This window comes from Rhinopithecus bieti, unplaced genomic scaffold, assembly GCF_001698545.2.
Source record: "Rhinopithecus bieti isolate Rb0 unplaced genomic scaffold, ASM169854v2 scaffold_13400, whole genome shotgun sequence".
Classification (NCBI taxonomy): Eukaryota; Metazoa; Chordata; class Mammalia; order Primates; family Cercopithecidae; genus Rhinopithecus; species Rhinopithecus bieti.
Genome location: NW_016807991.1, coordinates 3,779,966 through 3,798,539, shown reverse-complemented (window position 1 = coordinate 3,798,539; position 18,574 = coordinate 3,779,966). Strand labels below are relative to the sequence as shown.

The window sequence follows — 18,574 nt, the reverse complement described above, 5'->3', positions numbered from 1 at the left end:
TCTAGCCTCACAAGAGGGGTGGTGTGGGGACCGGGACGTCGCGGCTAGACGCCTTTCCTCCGGGCGGGGCGGAGGGGAAGCCCACCTCCTCCGTGTCGGCCGGAGGGTCTGCAACAGCGGGTGGAATTTTTAGCAAAAGAGAGGGAGGAGGTGGGAGCGGAAAGGGCGCGGAGGCCGGGGTTGCAGCGCGCTCCACCGCCCAACTGCAGGTGGCGCCTCTCGCCACCCGCACCCCGCTGCGCCCAGGGAGGGCCGACGGCGCGCCATCCTCCCTCCTCCCTTCAGGAAACCCTGCAACTCCCCATCCCCTCCGACGCAGGCCCGGGAAAGGCTCAAAAGGTTCGAGGTCGCGTTCCTGCCCTCCCGCGGGCTTCTCTTACTCTTAGATCCCGCACCAGAAGAAGCGGATCTCCTTGAGTGGGCAAAGCAGGGGTGAAGGGCTGGGGGCAGTTCCACTGACAACGGGACGGGGGCGAGAGGGGTTTACCCAGTACATACAGAAACAGCAGAAAAGAAATCTATTTTTAATGGCTTTGGCTTTATGGCACGAAGCAGGCACCCTCTCGTTAAAGGCACAGAGTCCTCTCTTCTGCCCCACCACCCGGGTCCTTAAAATCGAGTCCTGAGTTCCAGAGGGGTCACTGCAAGGCAGCAGGGAAGGGGAGAGGGTCACAGTTTTACTCTGAGTATCAGACACCCAGGGCCAAGGCCCATACTGGCCCCGGAAGCTACAGGTTAGAGTCGGTACAGGAGGCAGCCGAGATGGTCCCTGAGAACAGACAGTCCCGGTCCCCTGGAGCGAGCTCTATCCCCTGCAGAGCCGTGAGGTCAGTGCTCCACATCCTGGGGCAACGTGAAGTCCCTGAAGCTGTAGAAGGAGATGTCACCATGATCCACCAGAGCAAAGATCAGAGGGACATCCCCACTCTGGTAAGACAACCGCTTGAGGCTGCAGAGGTCTGGGACAGGCTCATCAAATCTGCAGGGACAAAAGGTTAGAGTGACACCCGGCCATAGCCCACTCCTAAGCTCTACGGCTCCCAGATAAGAGGTTCTACGGAAGGAGTTGGGGTGCAAGAATTCTGGCCCATGAGCTCTTCTGTCTGCAAAACACAGGACTCTAATGAAGAGGGCCCCAGAGCCCTGGTTGGGGAGGTGCTAAGAAGAGCAAGGTGCTCACCACTCTTAGCCTGTAAATTCCCACAATCTACATCCCTTCTGCTGGGTGAGTCTTAGACTAAAATGGCATTGGAGAGAGACTACCCTAAAATGCCAGCAATGAGGAGCTCAGAGTAGGGCAGCACAAACTGGCTGTGTGGCCTTGTGTAGGTCACTTAGCCTCTCTGGACCTCAGGTTCCTCTCAGAGATTGGCACACTGGCCAGGGGAGTACAGAGGAGTCCCACTTGGTTCACAGGAGAACTGGCAGCAGCTGGGGGAGGGGCAATGCTGGCTCACTGCGTACCCACTAATGCACATCCGGGCATAGGGTTTGCCAGGGTTATTCTTTCGGAATGTGGCCACAGCGTCAGCCTGGTAAACATCAAAGCTGATTTCCAAGCCCCCAGACTTCTCCAGCAGCCTGACAATACAACGCGAAACGTTATGACATGAACTTTTCTCCCCAACCTTTCTCTTCCATCCCACCCTTTCCCTCCATCAGTGCCAGGAAGCAGCCTCACAGAGGTGCCACTGGAGGGTTGGGGACTCTGAACCCTTGGGCTAACCACTGTTGTTCTTCCTCTTCCCCAGACACACATGAACTGTAGTTATTGCTCAGAGCTAGGCGTAGGGGTAGGGATCCCTGGAACAGTTTTCAGGAGCCAAATCCTAACCACCAACTCCTGGCGGCCAAGGTACTGCAGAGATGGCACTGCTTGGAAACTTACTGAGCACCTCCATCAGCAAGATGTGTTGTCTGCAGCACAGAAATATGCTGAAGGACCACGGCTACAAGGACAGAGAAAACAAGGTACTGGGAGGGAGTCACAGTTCTCGGTCTGCCATCTAGGATGGCCAGATTTAGCAACTTTTTTTTGCCTTTTTTTTTTTTTTTAAAACAAGAGTCTCACTCTGTCACCCAGGCTGGAGTATAGTGGCATGATCTTGGCTCACTACGACCTCCGCCTCCCAGGTTCAAGCAATTCTCCTGCCTCAGCCTCCTGAGTAGCTGGGATTACAGGTTTGCACCACCACACCTGGCTAATTTTTGTATTTTTAGTAGAGACAGGTTTTCACCATGTTGGCCAGGTTGGTCTCGAACACCTGACCTCAGGTGGGCAAGGTGATCTGCCCACCTTGGCCTCCCAAAGTGCTGGGATTACAGGCATGAGCCGTGTCCAGCCTAGCAACATTTTTTTTTTTTTTTTTTTTTTTTTTTAAAAAGCATATCCCATGCAATTTTGGAACATACTGATACTGAAAAATTAGATTTATATTGAAAGTCAAATTGAACTGATCTGGCAACCCTATCTAGTTACCTACAATCTACCGCGTTCCCATGAAGGCTTTAAGTAATTTGGGATCCGTTAACACATTGAGCTTATTCTTTCCCATTGGTTCCCTGTGCTTAGAGCAGACAGCAAGCCTTTCTTTCACTTGGCCAAGAAGGCACCTCCTTTTTCCATCTAACAGGTTGCGATCACAGCTAGTTGGTGGCAAAGCCATCCACATGCATGTTGTTTATGATTTTAAGGATATGGTTATAGTTTCCACCCCTCCTTACCTCTCCTGACTCACCATCTCTAAGCATTCCCACACAGGCCTTGCTGCAGCCGCGGGAGAACTGACCGTCCTTGTGGGTCGACTCCCTCCTCCCACATCTTTTTAAGCCTCAATCCATCCCGGTTCATCCATGCCCTTTCCAAAGTCCTGTGATTCCTCAGCTGCCAGTGGCCCTCGAGGATGTGGCAGGCTGAGGGGGTACCTGGGGAGCTGGCCTGGCTGGGACTCAGCAGGGGGGTGACGGACTGGCCCCACAGGTGAGGGGCCTGGCTCTGGCTCCTCTGCAGGTGCCGCCGCTGCAACAGCTCCTTGTACTCCCGCCAGCTGGAACAGCTCTGCACCTCGGGATCAGCATTGACATCTTCCCGGAACCGCGCGGCCTCCACGTGGTGCTCCCGTTCCCGCCTGGAGAGCTTCTCCTTGCGCTGGTTCAGCTTCTGGCACCAGGACTCAGCATCTGTCTCCCGCCCAGCCACGTTGGCCGGGAGCAGTTCTGGGGCTGGGGCGCGCAGGAGGGTGTGGCGGCTGTCTGAAGCCATGTTGGGGAATGAGATCTGCTCGAAGTTCCAGCGCCGCTTACCGGCCCCCGTGACTCCGTTCTCGGCTCTGCCACTCTCCCAGCTGCACCCCACCCCCTCCCTGGCCGGGCCAGGGCTGGGCCCCAGGGACCCCAGAAGCTTAAAGGGGCCTCCTGGGCCCTTTATGGGGCTTGACTCCTGGGGTTTCTCCTCTGGGCATTGGCTGGGCTGGCTGCAGGGAGGTGGGCTGGAGGCTGCCAGACTCTTGGGTTGCAGGGAGTTGTCCAGGGCCTTGGCCTTCTTATTAATGGACCTGAGGGACGTGGGGGAAAAGCAGCACATCTGCCCCTGGTTGCTAAGGTGCACACGTCCCATGGGAGCTGAAAGCAGGTCCCCTAGTGTCTCCCTGAGCCTGCGTGGGAGCTGCCCAAGCTTAGTTCTTAGAAAGCCTGTACATTTTCCAAGGTCCCAGACATTAATTAGCACTCCCTGGGGGGCAACCCTGATGTGGGCGTTACCAAGGGCTGGAGCTGCTCCTCTTTCTCTTGCCATCTCCATCCTCCAAGTGCTGCACGCTGGCATCCAGGTTAAGCTGCCTCTCATATGGGGATAGGACAGAGCTGCGGGGTGAGAACAGTGGGTGGGCCGCTGACCCACCTCCTCAGCCTGGGGATCTGGTGGGATGTGTAAGGAAATGGGCCAAGGGGACAGTCAGTGGGCCAGGATCGGAGGCACACTCAAGGGCTAAGGCCCTAAGCAGACCTGCATGAGGAGTACAGGCCCAGCCACAGGGGCCCAGCCATGTGCCTCTGCCTAGGCAATGGCCCAGAGGAGCTAGCAAACTTGGAAAATATAGAAAATAAAACTTTGGATAACTGTTGTTAACATTTTTCTTTCTTTTATGTACACACTGAATAATCTCTCTGTATATTTTTTCCTAACCAAAATGGCATTATACTAGCATACTGCTTTGTGATTTTTTTCACTCAATAATATATTGTTGACACAGCCCCCTGACACTGCAACATTCTTCCCTGCTGTGAATTTTTTTTTTTTTTTTTGAGACAGAGTCTCATTTAGTCGCCAGGCTGGAGTGCAGCAGCGCGATCTTGGCTCACTGCAACCTCCACCTCCCGGGTACAAGCGATTCTTCTGCCTCAGCCTCCCAAGTAGCTGGGACTACAGGTGCGTGCCACCATGCCCAGCTAATTTTTGTATTTTTAGTAGAGACGAGGTTTCACCATGTTGGCCAGGATGGTCTTGATCTCTTGACCTCGTGATCTGCCCACCTGGGCCTCCTAAAGTGCTGGGATTACAGGTGTGAGCCCCTGCACCTGGCCTCCCTGCTGTGAAGTAAGGCTCTAAGGCTATGCTGTTCAATACAGGAGCCACTAGCAACAGGTGGCTATTTAAGTTTGCTTTTTTTTTTTTTTTTGAGATACAGTTTCACTTTTTCGCCCAGGCTGGAGTGCACTGGCAAGATCTGAGCTCACTGCAACCTCCGCCGCCCGGGTTCAAGCAATTATTGTGTCTCAGCCTCCTGAATAGCTGGGACTATAGGCGCCTGCCACCACACCCGGCTGATTTTTTTTTTTTTTTTGTATGTTAGTAGAGACAGGGTTTCAGCATGCTGTCCAGGCTGGTGTCGAACTCCTGAGCTCAGGTGATCTGCCCACTTCAGCCTCCCAAAATGCTGGGATTACAGGTGTGAGCCACCACACCCAGCCTATTTAAGTTAGATTTAAATACATTTAAATTAAATGAAATTAAACATTCAGTCCTACAGTTGCTCTAGCCCTATGTATTAGACTATTAGACTTCATAGACACAGAACATTTTCTTTTCTTTTTTTTTTTTTTGAGAGTCTCGCTCCGTCGCCCAGGCTGGAGTGCAGTGGCACGATCTCGGCTCACTGCAAGCTCCGCCTCCCGGGTTCACGCCATTTCCCTGCCTCAGCCTCCTGAGTAGCTGGGACTACAGGTGCCCGCCACTGTGCCCGGCTAATTTTTTGTATTTTTTTTTTAGTAGAAACGGGGTTTCACTGTGGTCTTGATCTCCTGACCTTGTGATCTGCCCACCTCGGTCTCCCAAAGTGCTGGGATTACAGGCATGAGCCACCGTGCCTGGCCTTAACTTAGATTTAAATACATTTAAATTAAATGAAATTAAACATTCAGTCCCACAGTCAGTTGCTCTAGCCCCATGTATTAGACATCACAGACACAGAACATTTTCTTGTTTTTTTTTTTGAGACAGTCTCGCTCTGTCACCCAGGCTGGAGTGCAGTGGCGCAATCTCGGCTCACTGCAACCTCCGCCTCCTGGGTTCAAGCAGTTCTCTGCCTCTGCCTCTGGAGTAGCTGGGACTACAGGTACCCGCCACCACGCTCAGCTAATTTTTGTTTTTTTAGTTGAGATGGGTTTTCACTATCTTGGCCAGGCGAGTCTTGAACTCCTGACCTCGTGATCCGCCCGCCTCGGCCTCCCAAAGTGCTGGGATTACAGGCGTGAGTCACCATGCCCAGCCAACACAGAACATTTCCATCACTACAGAAAGTTCTATTGGATAGAGCTGCTCTAAGGGATAACCTCTCATTTGTGTGAGCCTATCTCCTGTTCAACTCTTCTTTGCAAGTACACTGATTTTGCACAGTGAGGGTGTTCTGTGTGACTCCTCACTAAATCCAAGCTCTGTGAGGGCAGTGATTTTGCTCTTCTGTTCTCAGCGATGTGTACAGGGCCTGGCCCCCAGCAAATAATAAGTATTGTTGATCATTCTCACAGGTGAACCACTATACACATCCACGATTCTTTCCTTAGGTTCTACTTTCAGAAAAGAGAAGATGTAGAGCTGGGCATGGTGGCTCATGCCTGTAATCCCAGCACTTTGGGAGGCTGAGGCAGGAGGATCACTTGAGGTAAGGAGTTTGAGACCAGCCTGGGCAACACGGTGAAACCCCATCTGAACTAAAAATTAAAAAAAAAATTTAGTCAGGCATGGTGGCGCACGCCTGTAATCCCAGCTACTCGGGAGGCTGAGGCAGGAAAATTGTTTGAACCCAGGAGGCAGAGGCTGCAGTGAGCTGAGATCACGCCACTGCACTACAGCCTGGGCGACAGACTGAGACTCTGTCTCAAAAAAAAAAAAAAAGAAAAGAAAATATGTGGCTTTAGAGCTTTTATGACATACTGTAACTGCAAAAGCTATACCTGTTTCCATTCCAAGTCTGAAGATCTCTGCCTCTTACCAATGCTGGACTACTAAAGTGTTGAAGGAAAAAACATTTAACCTGGCATAAAAAATGTGAAACCCTACTAATGGTGAATTCCTCACCCAGTCCTTCATTTAAGCATACACTCTACGTATCTGCCTGCGCACCTACTAAATGCCAGGCACTGTTCGAATCCTGCCTCTCAGTACTCACACACTCAGCTGCAGGCGCAAGTCATCTGAAGAGGGGGCTCGATTTCATAACCCAGAATAAAACGAAATGACCTGGATTCCTCCCAACCTGCCTCTCTCAGAACACTTCCAGCAGAGGCCCCCCATCTGTGCCCCAGGAGCTGCACTCCAGCCAAGGGTTCCAGGTAAGGAGAGGCCATTTTCTACCCAGGACTAGTCAGCCAGGTCCCAGGACTAGAATATGTGGAAAGGAAACAGGAAGGGGATTTACCTTGGTTGGAATCGTCGAACCACATAACCCAACCTCTTCAGGTGGCTGAAGACCTCAAAAGAAAAAAAAAAAGGAAAGCTCAGATGGCCACTCTTGAAAACACCAAATGGTTTCTCCAGACATAGGCCATCCCCACAGCCCTTTCTGCCCCTCCTGTACAACCCCAGATTCTAAACCCTGTGACTAAGGTTGGACCATGCTCCATTATGAACACCATCCCCAAAGATCTCAGGCTCTGAACTCCTGTCCTCCCGCTTACCTTACTCAGCACAAATGACATTTAGCCAAATCCCAAAAAACTGATAGCCATGAAACCAGAAAACCACCATGCCCTGAAATACTTGAGTATTTTGACACAAAGCTCACGAGAGTGAAGCTGCCGATCACCATGTGAATAAAACGATGGCAGAAGGTCGTGGGCATCTCTCCAGCCCCATACCTCCACCGATGCAGGTGGGAAGTTTCTGGTAAGGAGCCACATGTTCAACCTTGTGTCCCTGCGTTCGTATCAGAGGGACACAGACAAGAAGTCCCCCATCCTGCTTGATCTCTCAGCAGGCTTCAGCACAGCCAACCACTTCCTCCTTGAAAGACCTTTTGGCTTCTGTGATGCGACTTTGGTTTTTCTCCTGCATCACCAGACACTCCTCAGTCTGTTTCTGCTTCTTATCTGCCCCCTAACCTACTCAGAAAGCCCCAGGCCTCAGACCCAGCCCTCTACTCTGATGACACTCCCATACAGCCCAGTAGTTTAAATACCATCCATGTGCTCATGGTACCCATATTACATCTAGTCTTGACCTCTCTCCACACTCCAGACTTGGGAGTCCAATTGTCTGTCTGCTTGACACTCACTTGCATGTCCAAGAAGCTCCGCAAAATTAACTTATCAGAAACAGAGTTCTTTTGACTGGTTTCATCCTCCCAAATCTGCTCCTCTTCATTCTTCCCACCCTTCATCCACTGGCGCATACCCAAATCACCGTCGGTAATCCTGGGTTCTTCTCTCTCCTTAATCCTGACATCCAATCCATTGGCAAAGTCTTATCCATTCTTTCTTCAAAATATTTCTGAGATTCATCTATTTTTCACTCACTGCAACCCTACCCACCCCCAACCTGGGACATGCCCCTAGCTTCTCTCACCTGAATGAACAGCCCAGTCTCGTTGAATTCTCCTCCCCCACCTTATCTTCTCCAGCCCTGGGTTCTATGCGAAGCCAACAGGCCTCCACCACAATGTGAGCCTCGTGACAGCACAGCCCTCGTCTGCCCTGCAGCCCCAGCATGTGACACTGTGCCTGGCATCTTATGGGTGCTTGTCAATACTCATTGATTCAGTGGATGGGTGGCTCCCGGGGGCAGGGTGGTGGCAGATACCTGGTACTGCAGGAAGGTCACAGTGTCGTCCGTCAGCAGCAGCTGGTAAGCTTCCTGGATAGACAGTGGCAGATCTTGGTGGAAAAGGTGGATGGAGCCCTGGAAGTGGGGCCAACAGCTCAGCTTATGAGCCCTCACTGCAGTGCCTCAAAGAGATGGGGCAACTTCCCAGCTCTGATACCTCCCCCTCCCCTTCTCAGCAGCGCATCAAGAATGTGACCAACCAGGAAAGTGGGGCAGCATCACTAATTTGGACTGGAATCCCTGCTCCCTGTAACGTACTACCTCCTGCTCTAGAAGTTCGGTTATCAGTTCTCGAAAGACCGGGTTGTGTGTGCTTTTTCTCCGATAAAACGTGTCCTTCCCGTTCTTTGGTCCCAACTCCTTCCCCACCTCCCGGGTCCCACTCACACACTCCAGCAGATACAAGGCCTCTTCCGGGTGAAGCCGCTGCCGGCCCTGCTCTGAAAAGCCCATGGTCTGCCAGAACTTGCCCTGTGTGGGGCCCAGAGCAAGCGTCACAAGGGAGGGACGAGGGCAGGGAGGGCGGTCCCCTGTCCCCGAGCCCGCCGCTCACCGCAGGAGACTTCAGCTCCACGAAGCCCTCTTCCGGCCTCCACTCGGCAGCCACCAAGCTGCCCCTGGCGAGGAGTGGGAAGGGGTCTGCGTCAGTCCACTCGCGAGGCCCGGCGGCCCGCCTTGCCCCCGGTTCCCTCACCCCCGGGCCCGCCCCTCTCACAGGCGCTCCACGCGCTGCTCGGCCAGCAGCTGCCAGAGCTCTTCCCGGCACCGGCGCAGCCGCTCGGCCTGAGTCGCCGAGCCGTCGGGCAGAAAGTCCTTGGGGCCATGAGAGCGCTGAGGCAGCTTCTGCGACCGCGAGCGGGCGGCGAAGAGCTCCCGGGCGCTGGGGGAGAAGAGGACGCGGGGTCAGCGCCGCGCATCGGGGGCCGCCGGGCCCGGTTTCCCTACCCGCGCTGGCCCCGCGCCTCCCACAACCCCTCCGGCCAGGCCGCGCCGCACCTGAGCACGCGCCCAGCGGGAACCTCCACGGCCGCGGGCTCGGGCTCGGACTCCATCCCGCCGCCGCCTGCCTGTACGCGCGCCGCCACGCCCCGCCCGCCGCCGGAGCTCCGCGCTGTCCTAGCGCCCGCCGATCTACCCTGCCGCGACAGCCCCGCCCCCTGCACCGCCCCAGCCCGCTCTGCGCCCTCCTGACTGTCCCGGGTCCTAGCGCCCGCCCGGAGGCGCTCGCCCCGACGCCGGGTCTGGGAGCTCAAGCCCGCAGGTTGCTGGAGATGCAGGAGCCCCCTCTTTTGCCCCCAGCCCTCCTCGGGGCTTCTCTCCAATAAAGCCTGAGCAGCCGGCGGCTGGAGTACACGTGTGACCGCCCCTCCGCCGCCCCGCGCTGCTTAGTTCCCACCGCCCGGGCTGGGCAAAGAGGGAAGAAGGGCGAGCGGAGGGTGTGCAAATTCCGACTTTGCAGGCCGAAGTCCACCCGGGAACTGTCAGGAGCGGTCCGGGGAGGTTCGCCGTTCCTTCGGTCTCTTCCGTCCGGTCCCTACGGCGGGGCTCCGAAGCTGGGTTTCGAGGGCCTGGGGCGAGAGGCGCTGTCCGGCCCACGACGGTGCTGAAGCGCCACCCCCGCCCGGCACGAGCGCCTCCTCGAGGCTGGGGTCCCCGCGCCGCCCCTGCGGGCCGCTCTGGTGCCGTCCGCTAGGTGGTGCCATTGACCGGCCAGCGGCTAGGGGTGGGCGACGCCGGCCGCGGGCAGGGGTTACTGCAAGTGGGGTCCCGCGTCTTGGTTGCCAACCCCCTTCACCTTACGTCTTCTCTCCCACCAGTCAGACCCAGGGTGTCTCGTCCTTGGGTCTAAGTCCAGGGCCCCAGGTCACCTCTGCCCCCCGCGCCCCCCACGCCCCCCGCCCCTCCGTTTCACCTGGGCGCATGCGCTGATTCGGTCAGCGCCCCCGGTCCGGGCGGGCGCGAGTTGGGGCGGGATCTGGCGCGGATGGGGGCGGAGCCGCCGGTGCTGACTGACAGCCTGACTGCGCCGCCGGGACGATCCCTCCGTTCCCGATCCGGCGGGAGGGAGGGGGGAGGGGCGGGATTTCCTGCGGGAGGCGCCGAGCCGGCCTTGGAAAAGGAGAAGGAGAAAGGGGGGTGGGGGGGAGTGGGAGCCACCGTCCTGAGTGCCAGGGACCGAGCAGGGCCAGCCGGACCCAGGCGGGCGGCCAGGAGAGGTGAGGCTGCGGGGCCCGCGCTGGAGGTCAGTGCCCACGGGGGCGGGCGCAAACTAACTTTTCTTGCGGGATCGGCGGGCGCCTCCATCTCCTCGCTCCTTCCGTCCTCCTCGCGCCCCTTTTTCCATCCTCCGCGTTTATACCTCGGGCACTTGGCCCGCCCGGCTTCTCCCGCCGCTTTGTTCCCGGTGGGCCTGGGCTGGGCTGGACTGGGGGGTTGCGCGGCGCTGGAGGGACATTCCGGGGGGCGGGGGAGCCAGCCCGACCCCAGGCACTGCCAAGGGCGTCCTCCGCCCGTGTCGGCCGCGGGCTCCCCGTGGGAGTGCCCCTGGGTTGGGCTTGGGACGTTTGGGGAGTGAGGGGTTCCCGGCCAGGGCCCCAGGCCTGCGCGGATCTCATGCCACAAGACTCTGGCAGTAAATTCGCGGCCACCGAGAAACTGACGTAAGCTTCTCTGCAGTGGAGTCCAGGGTGTGGGCTTCAGGTTCAGGCTTGGGGGGCTTGGGAGCCCAGTTTGTCAGCAGTGTCTGTCTGTTCTCTGCCCAGCTGCTCCTCCACCCGACACAAGGGGCGAGGACGGGTCAGCAACAGGTGCTGTGCAGCTTCCCTCTCTGGCAGGCAGAGCCCCCAGAAATGGGGGGCCAGAAGCACTTCATGCCCTCCATTCACAAAGAGCCCTAGGGCTAGGGCATCCAGCCATTAAAGTGAAGCCTTGAGCCTTCGTAGGGAGGAATCTGGGGGCTGGTGCCTTTGACAGGGAGTGACCCTTGCCCGCCTGCCTGTGCCTGACCCTCCTGGCCCCACCTCCTGGCCCGCCAGTTGTCTGTGGGTGTCGGAGCCTCGGGCTGTGGAGAACAGGCTGCTGGCCCGGCCTGCCCCAGTATGTCATGCTGCCAGGGCCCCTCCTGCCCAAGGTTGAGGTACTGCCAGGTGCCCTGGGGCCCCAGTAACTCAGCCTCCCCCTCCCAGAATGCCACCTCCCCCCCACCAATACTCGTCTCATGCACAGCAGCTTCCTCCGCACTTCGAGTGGCTTAGCTTCACCATCGACTCCGAGGGGAGCCGGGGTGGCTTGGGGGTTCACTGGAGGTCTTGTTCTGCTCATCCTCTCTGCACTCCACTTCTGGGACCCTTGCAGGCTGTGGCCCAGCATTGGACAGAGGCCCTGTGCCTTTTCCTGACCCCTGAGACCGGTGCACCGCTGCTGCCTGAGGCCCAAGGGAATGCTGGCTGCTCTCTGGGCGGGCACTAGTGTTCCCCAGCCAAGCCTGGAAGATTGGTGTGCCCGGTCCCGGCCCATCCCGGAGTTGTCAGAAGCCACAAGCTGATATCCATCCAGATTGCCAGAGCCTCCACCCCCTCAGAGACTGGCTTGCCTTCGTGTGGTGGCAGTTCACAGAGCATCTTTGGGAATATTCCTCAGCACCTGACGAGGAGCCCGCTGCCTGGGATACCAGACTTGCTCCCCCGGAACTGGGAGCCCTCTGAGGGGCTGCGGCATGGCGTCCTGACGCCCCATCTTGGACCCGTTGCCTGCCTTTGCCCTGGACTCCTGAGCGCAGAGCTCAGCCCAGGAGCCAGGATGGGTCGTGAACAGGACCTGATTCTTGCTGTCAAGAATGGAGATGTGACCGGTGTGCAGAAACTGGTGGCAAAGGTCAAGGCCACAAAGACAAGTGAGTACTGGGTGGGACAAGCATCCCGCTGAGGCCTTCTGAGTGCTCAGTTCACAGAGGCTTGAGGGGTGGGGGTGGGTGACTGTGATCTGCATATTTGAGGAGGGTGGACTGTCTTGTTCTCAATAAGAAGTGCCTCTGTGTGAGACAGCCAGAGAGAAAGTTGGGTCCCCCTTGCTGTGTGTCCTTACGCAAGTCACTTAACCTCTCTGGGCTGCAGTTTCCTTGGCTGCAAAATGAGAGGGTTGAAGTACATTCATTCACATTGTTATTGAGTGCCTATTGCTTGTCACCCAGGCTGGAGTACAGTGGCAGGATATCGGCTCACTGGAACCTCCGCCTTCTGGGTTCAAGCCATTCTCCTGCCTCAACCTCCCCAGTAGCTGGGATTACAGGTGTGTGCAACCATACCCAGCTAATTTTTTAAAATATTTTTGGTAGAGATGGTGTTTCACCATGTTGACCAGACTGGTCTTGAACTCCAGACCTCAAGTGATCCACCCACCTAGGCCTCCCAAAGTGCTAGGATTACAGGCATGAGTCACAGAACAAAACAGACCTAAATTTCTGTCTTTGTGGAGTTGCCTTCTAGCAGGTGATCTTTCTGATGTGTTCTTTGGAGACATGAGGTTTCTGACAATGGGTTAGAGAAGACTGAATAGACAGAACTTCATCCCTACCCCCAACCTCAAATGCATACATTCCAACCAGAGCATCTCTGTGTTTGTGTCTTAAGAGGATATCTATAAGATAGTTTTTTGTTTTTTGTTTTTTGTTTTTGAGACAGAGTCTTGCTTTCTCACCCAAGCTGGAGTGCAGTGACATGATCTCAGCACACTGCAGCCTCTGCCTCCCGGGTTCAAGCGATTCTTCTGCCTTAGCCTCCTGAGTAGCTGGGATTACAGGCACCTGACACCACGCCTGGCTAATTTTTGTATTTTTACTAGAGACGGGGGTTTCACTATCTTCGTCAGGCTGGTCTCGAACTCCTGACCTCAGGTGATCCACCCCCCCTTCGGCCTTCCAAAGTGCTAGGATTACAGGCCTGAACCACCGCACCGGGCCACAAGATAGCTTTTAAAAAGGGAGTTGTACTGCTTAAAGAAAGTTCAACACTCTCTAACAACTTGCTAAAGTTTCTCTTCTCCTGACGTGTTTGCCCTGGGGTGGGGTGTGGCCAGAGCTCATTTACTGGAAGTTTTCACCTAGCCTTGGGACCTGACTGGGCTGTGGGGGGCTCCATGCACAAGTGGCCACACCTGAGCCCCATGTCTTGAGTCCCTCTGTGCGAGGTGCGACCCCCCACAGGGAGAACAGACATCTGGGCTTCAGGGAGAGCTCTCTGGGCTGTCCCGAGAGACCACTGGACTTGTCACCTTGAGATCCCAGATCAGCATGAGCAGGAGGTGGTTCCTGCCACCAGACTGAGGCAGGAGGAGTTCGCTGGATGGGAGGGTCTCCTCTGGAGTTCAGGGACTCTAGCCCCAAGATACACCTTGGCCCTGTGCACAGGAAGGAGTGCCCCAGGCTACCGGAACACCTGGGGTATGGGTGCCAGAGGAAGGGCCTTAACCTCATGCATCCACTGGCACACCAGGGCAGGAGACGCAGGGCCTGGAGAGGTGGAGCCATGGGATAGTCTTTGTGCCTAGGGAAGTGGACACAGGGTGGGTGCCACTGGGGAGGTGCTAAGGAGGTCCCAGGGGAGGGCCCTAAGGTCCAGCAGTGCAGCCACTCCCCTCCTCTGTCTCCTCTCTCACCTCTGTGTTGTTTTTGGCAACCTGCCCAGTGGGGCCTTGGTCAAGCTGCTGCTGGCCTCACAGCTCTGGGGCCTCAAAGTGAGGCCCTAGGGAGGGCAGGAGGGAGGGGTTTGAAGGCTGGTGGCGGGAACTGCAGAGCCAGACTCTTAGGCTCTGAGAAGGTCCCTTGTGCCCAGTGGGAAATGTCTGTGGGGAAGGAGGTCCCTTCCCTCAGTCCCAAAGGGGATAATTCACCCTGCGCAAGCTGTAGGTGCAGGCACAGCATGACTGGGGCTTGGTATTCCTTGTGAGGCCCTGGCACTGTGCCTCCCCTCCCAGTCCTCTAAGAAGCTGGAGAGGCTGGTGACAAAAGTGAGATCACAAGGTGACATTGCAAACCTTGTAGTCTATGAAATATTATAATTTCCTCGCTTGCCTGTGAGATAGGTATTTCAATATCCATTCTGTAGATAAGGAAAGTGATGCTCAGAGAGGGTTAGTGACTTGCCTAAAGTCACACAGCCATAGCATGGCAGAGCAGAGGCAAAGCTGCACCCTGTCCCCTGTGCTCCACACTCAGCTGCCCATCAGAATTACCTAGGGATTGTTCTGTTCTTTTCTTTTTAAAGAGATGGGGTCTCACTTTGGGAGGCTGAGGTGGGCAGATCACTTGATGTCAGCAGTTCGAGACCAGCCTGGGCAACATGGTGAAGCCCCATCTCTACTAAAAATACAAAAATTAGCTCAGTGTGGTGGCGAATGCCTGTAGTCCCAGCTATTCTGGAGGATGAAGCAGGAGGATCGCTTTAACCTGGGAGGCAGAGGTTGCAGTGAGCTGAGATTGCACCACTGCACTCCAGCCTGGGCAACAGAGCAAGAGTCTGTCTCAAAAAAAAAAAAAAAAAAAAAAAAAAAAAAAAAAAGATAGGGAAAAAGATGGGGTCTCGCTATGTTGCCCAGCCTTGAACTCCTGGGCTCTAGTGATCCTCCTGCCTCATCCTCCCACCTCAGCCTCCTGAGTGGCTAGTACTACAGGCAGTGCCACCATGCTGGCCTAGGGATTGTTTCAGAAGTGCAGACTGGGCCAGCCATGATGGCACACACCTATAGTCCTGTTGGCCCAGTGCACAGGAAGGAATCCCCCAGGACTCCTAGTTAGCCTAGGAGTTTGAGACTGGCCTGGGCAACATAGTAAGATGCCATCTCTACAAAAAAATTAAGAAATGATCTGGGCATGGTGGCACACGCCTGTAGTCCTGCCTGTTCAGGAGGCTGAGGTGGGAGGATCGCTTGAGTCGGGGAGGTCAAGGCTGCAGTGAGCCGAGATCGTGCCACTACACTCCAACCTGGGCAACAGAGCAAAACCCTATCTCAGAAAGTAATACATAAATAAAAATAAAAGTGTAGACTCCTTGAACTCTCCTCAAAATCAGACTCATCACAGAGGGCCTGGGACTCTATGAATCAGAAAGTTCTCCCAGTGATTCTGATGCAGTTGTCAGAAGTGAGGCTGAGGACTGTTGCTCCATATCACAAGAAGGCAAAGGAAACTGCTAAAAGGGAGTTGTCAGGGCTCCCCTTTTTCCTTCCAGGGGTTAGCTGGAGCTTTATAGCTATCCAGAGAGAGAACAGGGAGGCGGGAGGTGCTCCCTCAGCCTCCTCCATTTGATATCAGGGCAATTCCCTGCCCCCACCCAGGTCCTCTTCAGGGAGCAGGTGGCTGAGAGAAGAGGGGTACAGTTGCCCTGGCCCTGCTCCCCACCCCTCGCCGCACCACTCCCTTTTCTGAACAATCTCCTTCTTTGGCCAGAGGAAATGGGGTATGCTGGGGCGGCCAGCTGAGCTCATATCCTCTGCCCGGGAGCCTAAATCAGGAGCCACCCTTCCACCCCCAGCACCAGGCCCGGGAAGAAGGTTGTGCCGCAGGGGAAGTGCCTGGAGTCACTGCCAGGAACCGAGACCCTCTGCCCTCTCGCCAGGGTCCCCAGCCCGGTCACTCTGAACCTCTTCCCCACCGCCTTTCCGGCCATTGTTCTGAAAAGAACGGAGCCACCCAGCCTGGCCCTTGCCCTGTTCCTGTCCTGCCTGTCACGTTGTCCTGCCCCTCCCTGGAGGGACTGTATCCCGCCACCCAGCTGCCTCATCCCAAACTGTCCAGGCTGTTGGAGGAAGAGGGCTAAGGGAAGAGTGGGCAGCTTGAAGGGCGCTCTGTGTCTCTTCCCTGCTGACCGCATTATCTCCACTGGGGCTCAGAGAGGTACCGTGGCAGGCCAGGGTCACACAGCCAGAGTGAGCATTTGAACTGTGCGCTTCTGCTTCTAGAGCCTCTCTTCTTTCTACTGCCTCAAATGGTTCTGTATGACAAGGACTTTCCAAGGGGACTGGAGGAAAATGGAGGTCTGTGTTTCTTCCCAGTGGCCACAGCCCCTTTAGCGTTTTGTCCCTCCCTGGCTCTGTCCTTACCTTTGTGGCACAGTGTCCTTCAGCTTGGCCCTCAATGTAGCTGTCCCCTCCCTCCCCGTGCCATGCTCCCCACTGCCAGGTTGGTCCCTCCCCTCCCTGTTGGAATGAATCCCTGTCCTGCCCAGGCTACTGGGGTATTCGGGGGCCCACCGGAGCCTGGGGGGCAGGCCTGGGCCAGCACGCTTGGCACTCCGCCCAGCCTGTCCGAGCCAGGCCCACTCCTTCCCTGCAGGGTGGGTTCTAGCAGGAGGCAGGGGCCGCCCATGACAGGCCTTCCTTCCCTCCCCAGCGCTTCAAGAACCACTCCCACCAGTTCCCTGGCTCTCACAGGGAGCACACTTGCCTGAACCCTGCCCCGAGAGGGGGTGGCCCCAGCTCCTCTTGCCACCAACCTGCAGAGTCCTTGTCCAGGGCATGGACACCTCAGCTAAGACCCTGTAGGTGTGGAGTCAGCAGTAGCAGTGACTCCTGGGCAGTCTGAGCACCCATGGGGATCCCAATGGGGACAGTGCGGGCCCTGTGCCTGCTCTTGTTGGAGAACCATCACCCTAACATCGGGATGGTATTGGCCAACACTTCAGAAGGGCTAGATGGTGAGAGCTCCTGTCTTTGCATATGACAAGGTCAGGCACTGTACTCACAGCCCCCGTGAGCAGGTTCTGATCAGCTCATTTCACAGTTGAGGACACTGAGCCTGGGAGGTTAAATGACTTGTCACAGTCACACAGCTGGTGCCTGGCAGAGCCAGTGTTGGGGAGAGGTCTTTCTAATGTCACCTTCCCTGGGGATGCCCCAGGACTGGGCATCGTGGCCTGCCCTTGAGTACCTAGTGCCTCTTTCCTTCTCTCCCCCGGCCCCTCGGTCCAGTGGGACAACGTGACCAGCTGCCTGGCCCATTCAGGCAGGAATGCTAACCATGCACACCGTGGGCCTGTCCACTGAGGGCACATCGTGCCAGTCCCACCCCCCGCCCCCTTTGGCTCTATAAACAAGCGGGGCTGGGGCAAGGGGAAGCCAGCCCACTGCCGCAGCAGCATCCTGCCCTCACCGCCCTCAGGCTGCTGGGCTGGTGGGCCAGGGTGGGAAGCCACAGTGACGGGACAGGCGAAAGGCCATGGGGCAGGTGCTTTCCTGCATGCCAAGAGGTCAGCCGGGCTGTGACAGGAGGGGGGAGGGATGCTGGGTGAGGGCAGTCATCTGATGGCCCTGACACCTCCTGCTCTGACCCCCAGAGCTCCTGGGCTCCACAAAGAGGCTCAACGTGAACTACCAGGACGCTGACGGGTGAGTGGGAGCCCCCTCCCTCTGCAGAGCCCCGGGGTCGGGGCTGGAGGGAAAGACCCTGAGGCCCAGGGCCCCTTTCCCTCTCAAACTTGGCCCTGGAAGTGTATTTGCTGTGAGCTGTGGGTCCTGTCCCTGGGCTGGAGGGAGGGGCACCTGACTGCCTGTGGAGTTAGCGCTGAGTGAGGGGAGGGGCCTTGGTGCCTCTATGCGGGGCCTCCTGGGGTCAGATTCCTTCGGGGCCCCCTTTTCTCCCTGGAGGGTAGGAGCCCTCAGGCTTCTGCTCCCACGGCCCCCTCCCCTGGGCCAGCTTGGGGGGGGTGGCGAGACAAACGGGCCTCTCAGCACAGACACTGAGCTCTTTCATGCTGTGGCTCAGCCACTGCGCTCCCACGGCAGGGCTGGCAGGGTGTGGGGGGCTCAGCCACTGTGCTCCCACGGCAGGGCTGGCGGGGTGTGGGGGGCTCAGCCACTGCGCTCCCGCGGCAGGGCTGGAGGGGTGTGGGTGATCAGCCACTGCGCTCCCACGGCAGGGCTGGCAGGGTGTGGGGGGCTCAGCCACTGTGCTCCCACGGCAGGGCTGGCGGGGTGTGGGGGGCTCAGCCACTGCGCTCCCGCGGCAGGGCTGGAGGGGTGTCGGGGGATCAGCCACTGCACTCCCGCGGCAGGGCTGGAGGGGTGTGGGTGATCAGCCACTGCGCTCCCGCGGCAGGGCTGGAGGGGTGTGGGGGGATCAGCCACTGCACTCCCGCGGCAGGGCTGGAGGGGTGTGGGTGATCAGCCACTGCGCTCCTGCGGCAGGGCTGGAGGGGTGTGGGGGGATCAGCCACTGCACTCCCGCGGCAGGGCTGGAGGGGTGTGGGTGATCAGCCACTGCGCTCC

General features: G+C 57.0%; 2 protein-coding genes across 4 annotated transcripts in view; one reads left to right on the top strand and one right to left on the bottom strand.

The window, feature by feature from the left end:
- Positions 1-505: 505 nt before the first annotated feature.
- On the bottom strand, positions 506-10,266 carry TSEN54 (tRNA splicing endonuclease subunit 54). 3 transcript variants are annotated; one of them, XM_017884660.1, is made up of 11 exons: positions 9,314-10,266; positions 9,033-9,197; positions 8,871-8,934; positions 8,705-8,788; positions 8,294-8,392; positions 6,915-6,967; positions 3,760-3,861; positions 2,926-3,554; positions 1,889-1,949; positions 1,465-1,581; positions 506-979 (listed from the first exon to the last, which is right to left on the bottom strand). In XM_017884660.1, the coding sequence occupies exons 1-11, from the start codon at positions 9,367-9,369 to the stop codon at positions 829-831; spliced, it is 1,581 nt and encodes a 526-aa protein (XP_017740149.1). In that variant the 5' UTR covers positions 9,370-10,266; the 3' UTR covers positions 506-828. The 3 variants fall into 3 exon arrangements, 1 of the variants encoding a protein (XP_017740149.1); XR_001887768.1 differs by having other exon boundaries at positions 507-979; positions 2,739-3,554; XR_001887769.1 differs by lacking the exon at positions 506-979 and having other exon boundaries at positions 1,558-1,581; positions 2,725-3,554.
- Positions 10,267-10,413: 147 nt separating this feature from the next.
- CASKIN2 (CASK interacting protein 2) overlaps positions 10,414-18,574 on the top strand; it is a 16,776-nt gene continuing 8,615 nt past the window's right edge. Inside the window, 3 exon segments of the mRNA XM_017884659.1 lie at positions 10,414-10,533; positions 11,672-12,209; positions 17,644-17,695. Of these exon segments, the coding sequence (XP_017740148.1) occupies positions 12,116-12,209; positions 17,644-17,695 (146 nt within the window). The 5' untranslated portion in view covers positions 10,414-10,533; positions 11,672-12,115.